At 39.1% G+C, this 12,436-nt stretch overlaps 2 protein-coding genes across 4 annotated transcripts in view; both read right to left on the reverse strand.

Annotated features, from left to right (window-relative positions):
• Nucleotides 1-3,771, reverse strand: part of slc25a29 (solute carrier family 25 member 29) — a 5,902-nt gene extending 2,131 nt beyond the window's left edge. The window contains exons 1-4 of one of the 2 annotated variants that reach the window (XM_023951416.1): nucleotides 3,371-3,771; nucleotides 2,436-2,479; nucleotides 1,261-1,344; nucleotides 1-273 (exon numbers count right to left, since the gene is read on the reverse strand). The exon at nucleotides 1-273 is cut by the window's left edge and continues 2,131 nt beyond it. In XM_023951416.1, the coding sequence (XP_023807184.1) occupies nucleotides 1-273; nucleotides 1,261-1,344; nucleotides 2,436-2,479; nucleotides 3,371-3,404 (435 nt within the window). In that variant the 5' untranslated portion in view covers nucleotides 3,405-3,771. Of the gene's footprint in view, nucleotides 274-1,260; nucleotides 1,345-1,655; nucleotides 2,480-3,370 lie in introns of both variants that reach the window. The other variant, XM_023951417.1, reaches the window with a different exon arrangement.
• Nucleotides 3,772-6,964: 3,193 nt separating this feature from the next.
• On the reverse strand, nucleotides 6,965-12,411 carry wars (tryptophanyl-tRNA synthetase). Of its 2 annotated transcripts, none has more exons than XM_011490297.1 (11): nucleotides 12,353-12,411; nucleotides 11,672-11,795; nucleotides 9,981-10,197; nucleotides 9,794-9,902; nucleotides 9,561-9,680; nucleotides 8,584-8,766; nucleotides 8,368-8,468; nucleotides 8,118-8,230; nucleotides 7,862-8,035; nucleotides 7,643-7,783; nucleotides 6,965-7,528 (listed from the first exon to the last, which is right to left on the reverse strand). In XM_011490297.1, the coding sequence occupies exons 1-11, from the start codon at nucleotides 12,394-12,396 to the stop codon at nucleotides 7,370-7,372; spliced, it is 1,485 nt and encodes a 494-aa protein (XP_011488599.1). In that variant the 5' UTR covers nucleotides 12,397-12,411; the 3' UTR covers nucleotides 6,965-7,369. The 2 variants fall into 2 exon arrangements, with proteins under 2 accessions (XP_011488599.1, XP_004082290.1); XM_004082242.3 differs by lacking the exon at nucleotides 12,353-12,411 and adding an exon at nucleotides 12,118-12,272.
• Nucleotides 12,412-12,436: the final 25 nt, after the last annotated feature.

Raw genomic sequence — 12,436 nt, forward strand, 5'->3', positions numbered from 1 at the left:
GATTCTGACCAAACAGTCCAGCGAGTTCTTGTACAGCTTCCTCTTGGACTTCTTCTCTCCAGTCCCTTGCATCTGCATGCGCGTCTTGGCCAGCTCCATGGGGCAGCAAATGACGCACTGAATGGCTCCGGCGGAAGCTCCGGCCAGGAACTGGTTGAGAGGCGTGTCGCTGCCAAGTCGCCGCATGGCGTTGCCTTGAACACCAAAAACTATGGCATTAATGAAGGTCAGTCCCATCATCGGAGAGCCGATGCCTTTATACAGACCAAGCATCTGTGGACAGGAAAGCAGTTAGGCGTAGTTAGACGCTCCACCTTTGGCGGGACTTCATGGTTTTCAGGTGTGCTTAAAGTAAATCTGGCAATGCGGCCAAGTTAAACAACACGTCAAAGTCACCATGATAAACACTGCAATAAAGTTGCCAACAGGGCAAATAAATGAGCTGCTGCTTCTCTAAAAATGAATTACTAAACTCTGTTAGTGATTAGTGAAGTCACATTGACTTCAATTTCTACAAAACAGCACATATGCTTGATTTAATACACACAACTCATTGTAAAAGGAAAAGACCCACTCTGATGAAAATGTTCCTGTGGCATTTCTGATTGGGGGATATGAAGAATTTAGCATTTTTTTTAATATTTAAATAGTAAATTAGGAGCAGACAAAAACCAAAAATGCTGTTTGAAACCGCTTGTAGCAGTGACGTAGAAACATTTTGACTTGCAGCTGTAATGTGAAGTTGGGGCTATAAGCTTCTGGGAGAGAATATAAAACAGAAGTGGGATGGGAAAAGGGGGAGGTTTACTTATGAGTTTACTTATTTAGGAAAAGATGATCGGAGTGGGTCTTCCGAGTGTTGAATCACTGGAATTCCTGTAATCGCAGTTTGCAACAATGATCTACATTTGTCAAAGAGGACATTTTGACTGCTCAGCTGTTTGTTTTATGCATGATCAGAGTCTGCAGAAGCCACAGGTAAGGAAATACAGTACAGCAACAACAATGCAGCATTTTAAAGTAGGAAATCAACTGCACCACATGAAACGACCGCATGGCCCAACATGCTCCACTTAGCTCAGATGGCCCGCAGTTCTTTATTTAGCTCACCCAGGAATGAGATCCTCAGTGAGCCTGGCTAAGAGATACACTTTCCCCCAAAACCCTGTGAGAAACATGTTGGCTAATTCCTCCAACAAACTTTTCAATGGAAACCCCCACCTCCCCTAAAAAGCCGGAATGACAAACTTGCAAGCTTACCGACTCCTGCCGTACGATCGATTGGAAGCAATGAAATGTCCCACGGTACAAAGGTTTGTCCACATTTTGAACCTGAAGGCGCACCTGGGGATGACAGCACTGCTGTTAAGGTCCCGAGCCGGAGTGATGGGACCACAGAGGACCACGGTAATCAACAACATACAAGATTACAGAAAAGATAATAAGCAGGCAACTTTCTGTACATGTATTTTATTTAAATTAAAACTGAAATTATATCCTTACGGGGTACAATATGTGGGAGAGGGAAATAAATCAGTCATAAACTGAGCATAAAGCTGAAGAAAAGAAAAAAGAAAAAAAAAGCCTTCTGTGCTTTATTTCTATTATTCAAGACAGGACATTGGGTGAGAGAAAAAGACCTGGACCGTACTTACTAGGTCACATTTCCGTGGAGAGGTTGTATATTTCTCTCTCTCATCTACAACACAGTGACACTGTTGCTGTTAAAGACAGCTGCCCCGAGCCCCAAGCAGACACCGGCTCAGGGAGAAATGACATTAAAAGCAAGGTGTAAAAGAACTCCAATCAAACCATTCACCATCTGTGTGTGCCTCTGAAATCGATGCTACCACGTCACCATTTTTTAACACTTCCTCGCCACCTTTTTTTTTTTTTTTTTTTTTTTTTAAAAACCAAGTGGAAGATTTCAAACAATTTAAGAAAACATACAGATTGATTTTATAGAAAAAGCCTCAATTTCTAAACCTTTCAAATATCTTTTTCATCACCTGGGTAAATGTTTACTTTGCAACCAACACTGCATGTTGCTAAGATACATTCTGCAACCTTGAGGTTACATAGAATTAATGACTAACTAGGTTTACAGAGCATTACACAGCAAATTTAACCCTAATAATAAAATCACAATAATAAACAAACTTTTATAATGTAAAATTCTCCTTTACTTTATATATTTTTAAAAAGTTTGAGCTGACATTAAGCTTTGTGCAAAGCAAAACTACTCTTTATGACAAATTTTAGTCTAATTTTTTAATTAATGCCCCTTAAATAGTGGAGATCTACTGCTTGTGCTGTTAAAATGTGCATCTTTCCCATATTTTGGATTCAGATTCTTCTCTGGAGTAAAGCAAACAGTTTGAAATGGAGAAAAAAAAAGTGAGAATATTGATCAGCATATTAGAATATTGACCCACCTTTACAGTGTCAAATGGATGCCCAACTAAAACACCAGCAGCACCTGCAGACAAAACAATTGTTTTATTGTTTTCTGCAATGGACAAACTTTGACTCAAGTCTGTCAAAACCTCGACGACTCGTGATACGATGAGCAGCAGAGTCATCATCTGGTCACTGCACTGTAACCCCACCAACGTCATCCAGCCAGCACCCCGGCCTTGACTCATGTCAATGATCCCAAAACTATTTTACAACTGCTCCTTCGAACTTCTGAAGCCAAAACAAGCACTGGCAGCTGGATGTCTTCTTAGTAACAACAACAGATCTTAGACACAAACCTGACAGACTCCTTTAGAGGAGTTTTATTTTGAAATTTTACACTTGGAAAGAGCACACTGTATCCCAAATACAAGAAAAGGGCCACTCCCAACATTCAGTTCAGCAGGGGGGGGGGGGGGGGGGGGGGTTGTATTCAACTTGAAATAATGAAACACTAACAAATGATCATTTTAAGAGGGACCAGACATAAACGGGACATCCACACATACGTTACCAAAATTAAACTTGTAACAGAAAACACTCCCAACAGAGGAATGATTACACATTTTGGAATGTCAGATTCCTAGGGAAATATAAATAACAGGAAGCCAAACATGTTTGTCGTATTTGTTTAGGTTGGAATTAGCATGACTAATCCATTCATGCAATAGAGGAACTTCCTAAATTAACAGCAGTAATTTTCAATCTGACGACTTCACCCCCATATTTTTTTTATTTTATTTGAGGAGATAAATCACAATTTCAGGCCTAAATCTCTTGTTCTGTGATGGTGTTGTACATGGCGCGCGCGTATCGTCCTAAGCTAGCCGGCTGTCCTGTCTGGCGCGATGGAAAAAACCCGGCTAATGCTAGCAAGTGATGCTAGCCGACTTGTAGCTGGCACATCACTTACCTCCAACACATCCAGCGGCGAAGTCCAGCGCCATTCCCTCAAACTAATACACGTGTTGGAAGGTGTTTGACGAACTCGATGACAGGTAAACGGAAGTAGTAAACACTCTTGTGTGGCCACCTATGTGTTATCAACAGCCGCCGGCTTTGGTGTTCAGCCGGGAAGGTTAGCTTACTTTTCGACCTAACGCTGCTGATGCACAAGAAGACAGACACTGATCATAAAAATAAAAACAACTTCGCAGCTCCAATAAACTAAGGGACTAAATTTGTGCCCTCGGCCGGTCTACTCGAGTTTGTCTTCCTGCCAAAGCTTTCTATTTCTGTGCTGCGGCAGAAGGCGGAGGTTGACGGCGTAAAGACAGACTCGTGCTTGCCCTTTTTAAGGCAGCCCAATCGGTTTACTCGGACGCGGACAACTCCCCTAGAGGGCTCTGTCCGCCCCTCACGCCCATTGGCTGCGGCTAAAGAGAGGGTTATAATTGTCACGGCAGATCCTTATACCATCTAAATCAACAGTGTTATCAACATGCAACTTGTGTGAGTTTGCAACAGGGATACACAAACTGCGTGACCTGAGCACCATAGGCAAAGTGTAAACCAGCTGGGTGTCACAACATACAAAAAAAAAGTTCCTTTACCTTAAATATTTTACACGTGGCAGGATATGACAACAAAAAACCCTTTAAGACCCACTCAAAGGAAAATCGCCTTTTTAACATGTTCTAGTGGAAATTCTTTAAAAAAAAAAAAGAATATTAAGCTTAAAATTACATTTCTCAGTATTTTTAACTTAAATCTTTGTGAATCAGGAACAGATAAAAAAAACAACAACTTGCAGCCGTGACTGTAGGCGCTACAATCTGGCTCAAAATGTTTGGCTAAATGACTTTAATATTCCTAACCATTTTTGTTGCACCGGTAATGTTAGGTCCGGGTGTGAGGGGCTGTAAGCTAGTGGGAGAGAATGTAAACAAAGGGATGATGGGAAATGAGGGGAGGCTTACTCAGCGCCAACAGCTCCAGTCACAACTCAGAGGCAAATTTCTGATGAGCTTCTCTGCCGTTCTGCAGAAACAACTGAAAAACAACTGTTTTTGTGTTTTTTTCACTTTGGCTAAAACAGCATAATAATAATTAAAAGACAACTTTTAAAATAGATCAAAGATGATCAGAGTGGGACTTTGAAGGTGAAAACGGTTCCTTCCAATTTCCTACGAAGGAACACGTCTGTGAACTAAATAAATATTACCATGATCCAGAAAACCAGAAAGAGAAAAATGAACAGAAAAGGACATCCCCAACAATAAAAAACATTCACATCAGTTAAAAATAACTTGGGGAAAAAAAACCCAACCGCTTTGAATTAAGGGAGAAAAAAAACATGAATATTTTATCTACATTGCAAAGAATATCTAGGAAACCACCAGGGATTTAGAAACAAGCTTAAACAGAAACTGGCTTGTTATGATAGAACTGGGTGGAGGTTAGAGAGCAACATGAAGTAGAATTACATCGACTTCTGAACACTCTTCAAACACAAGGACACTTCATGCACCTCCAGATGGAACCGTCCACTCAGAAAATGCATGCGATATAAGAAAATTCTTTTCTTTTAAAAATGAAAAACTTGGTTTGTAACCTAGAAATTCCCTTAAATGGTTTTACTGCCTTTAACACACTGTGTAATTCAACCAAAAATATTGCTTGCACTACTGGACAAGGATCTAAACTAGCTAAGGACGGCAACATTCATCAATGAACTGTCTGACTCTGCAACCTTTAATGCTTAAAGAGCAATTTGATCCAGTTTCAGACTAAAACCCACTTCGCCCTTTACCCTTTACTAATAGTTTTTTGTGGCCATTAAGCCCTTCATGTTTAAAATATAGCTTTTAAAAATGTTTTCTACAGTTGAGTTACAGCAGCATTGTGCTTTTCTGTGTACAATTATTGTAAATTATTTACTTTTTACAGCAGCAACAATCAGTTCCTTTCAAAATAAAATGCGCCCTGTGTCAAAAAAAACCCACCCTCATGCTGTCACCCTTTCTCTCCTTTTAATATTGAATATAGAAATTACATCATTGTTGTAGAATTCAACTTTTTCTAATAATCTATACATGTAAATGCAACGAGATGGCGTTTTTCTAATAATAAACCACTCTGACAGTAAATTAAACCATTTACCATCGTTTTGCTCAGTTATCTGACTTGTTAAAAATCTATCATTTACCGGTACTCGTTTTTTTGTATTTTTCTTTAAAGCCAACGATCCACAGTAGAATGATCAGAGCCTCTGGGGCCCCATCATCAGGTTGCAACGCAGACCTCTGGTCTAAGCAGTCAGTCGTAGCAAATCATTTAGTAAGACCAGTGATGTTCAAAGATGCACAAACAAAGCCATCGGCGTCACCTTTGGCTTTCTGTCAACTCCACCAATGAATTGAAAGCTTGCTCTTCCAGGTGGACCGCATGCCTGACTAAAAAGACGGGCAATTAGACTTATTGTTATCGAAATCCAATTTGGGATCAGCACCTCCACATTGTAAATGACTAGGACTGTAAATGTCTACCAAGGCATGCATGTTTTGTTTGGCTGCTTGTTGCTACGAACTCATTTACAGTCTGTTTGGCAATCATTAATCATCTGTTCTTTGCAGACTAGGCCATGCCAAAATGTGCTAAATCCCAGCTTATAATGTAGGTATAGAGGTGAATTATTTTCAGGTCAAAAGCTTAACTGTGAACAACACACAGGCAAAAGTGAACATTCTGTTCTCTTTTTTCCATAATTGTTCCTAAAGTTAAAAAATTAAGTAGTAAACATTTTGATTTATTTAGATGTTCTCAGAAAAAAAAGGACTTGTGTTTCAGTTCCTGTACCCGAGTGAAGACGCACGGCAAACTGATCAGCTGAGCGGAATTCAGACGGAATCTCCTGAATTATTCATGCCTATTTAATCATTCAAACGTGTTACCTTGAACGACCCCCAGTTGCTGAGAAGAATACCAAGTGATGTTTGAGGAAAAAACTATAAAAGAAAAATGCTTCGACCACCCGTGATCGAATAAAATGATAGGTGAGAAGAATAAAAATAAAATGGGTCAGAAGAATTTAATTATTTTGGTTGTAGGGGGAAATAAATGAGAAACATTTTTATCATAATTTAATGGATATTTAACATTAACAAACTCCTGCAGTTTTTTAAGTCACATTATAAAGATTAAGATTGGGTTTAAAATGTAAATAACTAATTTGAATGGATATTAAAAAACCTTAAAATCCAATAATCATATTCATAAATTAGTCTTTTTTCAAAAAAACAAATTCATGTAGTTTTCCTGCTAAACAACTTTTGAATTTGTTTTTAATGTAAGGATTTTTTTCCCACCTTCATTAAGTTAAAAATAAACGATTGTTTATAAAACTGTTTTCGCATAAATTAAAATGAGTTTTAGGAGGGGGGAAAAAAAATAGCAAATAAATAAAATTGTTTACCAATGATTTAAAATTAAACCAAATATTTGTGTGTTGGGTTTGTGTACTTTGGCAGCAAATGCAAACCAGACAAAAATGATTACTAATGTAAGATGTTGTTGAATATTTTTAATGTGCAATTACATAAACATATGACAATAAAGTTGAATAATTTTACCAATTATAAACCAATTTTCATTTTAGAAACTTTGCCTCCGCGTTTGTGTTGATGAATGTTTGAATCCATTATTCTAATTGTTACTCCTAATCCACTTTTGTTATTGAAAGAAGTTTTTTCAGTACCATTTGAACAGCTGACAAGCAGATGTGCAGATAGAGTTGAATTAACTTTTTTTTTTTTAAATAAATATTATTTTATGGTTTAACGACATTTAATCTGGCAATAAATCGACAAATTTCATGTTAAAGATGACAAGAACATGGGAAATGTCATGCTTATTCACGCCTATCGTGAGGGATTACAACCTTTTCATGGAAGAAAAAAGCTGCAATCGTGGGTTACAATTTAAAATTTAGCGGCCTGGGTGTCATGAACTGCTTCACGGTCTCCTCCGTGACTTGTTTGCGTCGTTCCTGATGCTGGGCAATCATCGGCTGCAGAGTCTCAATCAAAATCTTTTTGAGTTCTCCTGTTAGAAGAGCTCCACTTGAGTAGTCCTGCAGGGAGGAGAGTGGGATTCAGAGGAGGATGGGAAAGCAGAAAAAGGAGGAAGAAAACAATCAAGAAAGAATAGCAAATGGGATTTTTCTCCCCCCTGTATTTTCACCCACCTGCTTGATTTTTTCTAACTGTTCATCGTCATCAAGGAAGAAAGTCAGATACATAAATGAGACGTCTACGTCTGGGTTGCCACCGAACTTTCGGTGCTCCTCTATGGTGTCTTTTCCTCCCGAAAATGCATGTTTGTTGATCTGTGTGGGGTCACAAAATGTCAGAAAATGGCTTTTTTTCCTTTTCTTTTTAATAGATTAGCAGATTGAACAAGGCACCTTGTTCTTGATCTGCTTGGGTGTGTCGGTGAGGAAAATGGAGGAGTTGGCGTCGCTGGCGCTCATTTTAGTCTGCGCCCCCTGCAGGGCGGGGAAGAAGGAAGAGTGCAGCAGAGCTGGTTTGGGATAACCGATTCGGGGAGCGACGTCTCGCGTCATTCGGAAGTACGGATCCTAGGAGAGCAACGAGTAAAATCAAAGTCCCAAATCCTTGTCTTTTGCATGATAAACAACTGTTGCGTGTTGTCATCCTCACCTGGTCTATGGCACAGGGGATGAGACACTGAACGTCTTTTCTGCCACCAAAAATCTGAGGGAAGGAGTTGCTAAAGGATGGTGCTGCTTGGATGGCCGGGAAGCTGATTTTTCCTTAAATAAGTAAAAAAAAATCAATTGCTGTTGAAATCTGGGTATCAAAAAGATTGTCTTTTATAAATAGAAAAAGACTAACTATAGTTGTTTTGTTTTTTTAAATTAGTGAAAGCTTTTTTTTTTTTCCTACTTACCAATGCAGTCACTGTCTTTAAAGCCAAATATCCCTTTAACCTGATTATATGTCACATGTTTCTGGATTTTCACCACATTTCTGTAGAATTCAGGAGATGAACTGTGGAAGAAAATTACAAATGACCAAAAGAATAAATGTACGTAGGCATAGCTTTGAAAAACTGCAAAAAAATGTGTTTTATTAATGAATTTGGTGGTGTCTATGTAGAAATTACCCCATGTAGTCAAAGTCCGAGAAGATGAAAGTCTTGTTGACATCGAAGCCACAGGCAATGATGTCCTTGGCGTTTTCCACTGCAAAGCGGTGGCATTCCTCTATTGCTAGATCCTTCCACAGATACTTTTCATCATCAGTGAGCTGGATCACCAAGGGAATGTCAAACACATCTTGAAGCCACCTACAAGAGAATTAAAGGATCAACTTCAATTGTGAACATAATCAAACGTTTTTTATGGCGCTTTTGTTGGAATGTTGCGGCATTCCCCCCCCCACCTGCAACATGTTTTTTTGTGTTTTATCATTTTCATTTTTGCCAATTTTAGTTTTCTTTAAAGCATTTTTAAAAAAAATGTTTTATGAAACATATTGGTACTTGTCGGTTAAAAAAATCCACAGCCTGAGAGCGACGGCTTTGTTTGTTAATGTTGGAGAGGAAGGACTTACTTGTAGGCTTGGGCGAAAAATCGATTGAATGAATTCCTTCAAATTTTTTGTTACGGGCGGTTTAAAAAATACCTAAATCGAGTTTTTGTGTAATGCGGCATTTTGGCTCCCCAGAGCTACCGTAGCATTAGTTTCACACAGCGGTATGGCAAGCGACAAACAACAACATCATAGCACAGACGAAACAGCAAGCGACAACATGGCTACCGGTGAGAGTGGGGAGTTTGATCCCAAGAAAGGAATAAAATTATCTGTTGTTTGGAACTGGTATGCGTTTGCTGCCACAGACGTGGAGGGAGAGACCCCATGCTGCAACATTTGGCTAAAGCCCATCGCAGTCAAAGGCAGCAGCACCACAAACCTATTCCAACCCCCGGTGGAAACCTTTTATTACTGTTCTCCTTCACTGCGTAACACCAAACATGAAGGCGCGCCGCCAACACTTGTGCATGCTCTCACTCGCTCTCGTGTGGCACATGCTCATTCCTCTTACACACGCAGCGTGTAATATCGCCCAGCCCTACTTACTTGGTAAAGATGAAAGGGATGAGGTGACCAACATGCATGGCTTCTGAGGATGGACCTCTTCCGGTGTAAAGATAAAAAGACTTGTTCTTCTCATAGGCATCCAGTACCTGGTGCATATCTCTGCAAGACAGTGTAAGTTAGGAAGTGATTAACTGATCCACCAGACCTTATTAGACTCTCTTCTACGTGTTTGTAACGGTTTAATGTAACAGAATACAAAAGAGGAAGAAAACCTGTGAGAGAAGAAGATTCCTCTTCGTAGAAAGCGATGAGGTTTCTGTCCTGTGACCTTTTCTATTCTGTCCACCAGCTCCGTCTCAATTTTACTGCTGCCAAACCTCACTGTGAAATTCAAAGAGGATGTTAATCTGCCAGCCTTAATCATAAATCAGAGAAATTAGAATCTCACTACAATTTGACCTATGAGCTTGTCATAATCTACTCCTTTTGCATTGCTGGTGGAAACGTTCCACGGGTCAACATTGTCCTCTTCATCAATCCCATCTGTTGCTGCTCCATTGTCCTGGTTGACTACATTCTCTGGAGGTGGACATCCAGCTTTATAGTCCTGTCCTGTCAAGTGTTTGTAGTCCGTCTTCAATTTTAGAAGCAGTTGAACAGCAACGTCAATTTCAGCCTGAAAAATGAAAAGAGTTGTCAGAAAAAACACCCAGCAGTGTAATTTTAAAACATTTTAATATGCAAATCCTTCAATGGCCAGTTCACCAGCATGCTTCCAAATCACTATTGATTTGATTTTAGTTGGTAAAATATTAGGTATTCTAACTTTATGTAGTTTTTGCTACATATTAACAAATTTACATTTCAATATTTAGAACGGCAATAGCCCACTGACTATGCAAGTCTCCTTTCAACTTATCCAACAATCCCCCCCCCCCCCCCCCCCCAAAAAAAAAGAAAAAAAAAACCTGATCCAAAAACAACCAGGTTGATAATGACACTCAAAGTAAGATAGATGATTGGTCAAATGTAGCTAATCTTTTGTCAACGTGTGCAATGCAGTTCTCTGAATAAGAAGAAAGCTGAACAGAACAGGTGTTTGGCCACATGGAGCATGAGAATGTGACAGCTGCATCCAACACATTTTGACGATCTTATGAACTCAAGGGCTTTTTGAAGCACAACACATACATTTACAGAATTCCACTATTCATTAGGAATAACTTTGCAATAGACACGCTTGTCAAAATTGAGTATTGAACTAAGTACCGCAAAGGGTGTCACTTCGCATTCTGTTTGCACATGCTCACTTCACCATTGAAGAAGTTGGGTTCCGCATTGGAAAATATCCAGTGTTACTGGAATGCTTACTGGGGTACCTTATACTTTGATTTCAAGGTGGACTTAGCGGACATTTGTGAGCCAGTGGTTTTGTGACTTTGGATCGATTTCACAGCTTCGTGAAAGGTACAGGAGAAATGAGGTCCACAAAACATCGACGTCACATCGTGACGAACAATGTTAATGAGAGCGGCAAGGAGCAGTCACAGGTTCAAGCACTTAATACAGAATAATAAACTGCACTCGACAGATGTAAAGCATGTAATAACATAAAATGAACGATCTTCTAAAATAATCCTAAGAATTGGAGAATCACTTAAATAATGTCCTGTGGCAAATTGATGGTGTTTAGGACACAGATAGGGAAGATGTGGTTTTGAAAAAGTCAAAAAGAAAAAACTTGATATACCGTATTTTCCGGACTATAAGCCGCTGCGGAGTATAAGTCGCACCCCTTGCCAAACTATGAAAAAAAGGGGGACTTATAGTCCGGAAAATACGGTAAAACAAAGGGGATCAGCAAAATGTCAAATATGAATAATTTTCTTAATTTGAGATCTATTTTATTTCTTTCTTTGTTCGGAATTGGAATCTCTATTGTTTGTGGTCACCAACTTTTAATTCTGGACCTTAGAAGTTTGTGGCTTGTGGTACCTACTATAACAACAAACAATATGTAAAAAAAATTGTTAGACTAGTGTCTTGTTTGGAAACAAATGCTGTCAATAGGCTGCAAGTAGAGGAACACTGTTTGGAAAATGTCATTGGTATTATGAAAGTGTCATACAGACAGAAATGATGTCACTAACCTTTTCTGCTTTAGCTGTTTTCAAGCATCTGACTTGTTCTCCTTGTGCATTTAGTCTCTCATACAGCTGCAGTGGAGTCATGGCGCCTTCTACCTCCTCTTGTGAGTCTGTCATCTTTTTCACACTGAAACAAACATTAGAATGAGCGACTGATCAAATGGAATTGGTAAATCCAAAATAATCCTAACAATCCTTAATACAGGAAGATAATTGTTGCTAAAGAATATCCCTCATGGTTTCGAAATGTCTATATCCAACAGCAACATAAAAAATAGCTGCCATACGGTAGAGGTAGATCATGCTAACTTGACAAACATTCGCTAACTGGTAATGAGTTTACCCTTTGTGCAATATTCCCCGTAAATTCCCTGAATACGTCTTGAAATTTAATAAGATAAAACAATCAATGATACAACATAAAAAAGTACAGTTACTGAGCACCATACCGTTTAATTTTGTCCAAAAAACCAGCTGACAGCTCACTCATTCGGCTTCAAGCAGCCTGTGTTCTGGTAAACCCTTCCCCTCGCACACAAGGCCGACGAAGAGTTCCGCAGATATTCTTTTTATGAGTGTAACGCGTGGAAATATTTTTTAAATATGGGAATTTACACGCTTTGTATATATATTTTTAGTTGTACAGTAAAATTAAAGAGCTTGGATTGTAATACATATATTTACCCAGCAGGAAGTTCGGGTGAAGCCGCACGATTCCTCACTTTCATCAACTTCCTGTGTTTTCTTTTCAAAATAAAAGATTACGGA

Source organism: Oryzias latipes, chromosome 22, assembly GCF_002234675.1.
Source record: "Oryzias latipes chromosome 22, ASM223467v1".
Lineage (NCBI taxonomy): Eukaryota > Metazoa > Chordata > Actinopteri > Beloniformes > Adrianichthyidae > Oryzias > Oryzias latipes.

Excerpts from the sequence above, each read along its gene's own strand:
- wars (XM_011490297.1), bottom strand. The coding sequence starts at position 12,396 with ATGAAAGTGAGGAATCGTGCGGCTTCACCCGAACTTCCTGCTGG. Across the intron at positions 8,469-8,583 it reads TCGGACTTTGACTACATGGG|TTCATCTCCTGAATTCTACA; the intron begins GTAATTTCTACA and ends TTTCTTCCACAG. Across the intron at positions 8,036-8,117 it reads TCCCCTGTGCCATAGACCAG|GATCCGTACTTCCGAATGAC; the intron begins GTGAGGATGACA and ends TTGCTCTCCTAG.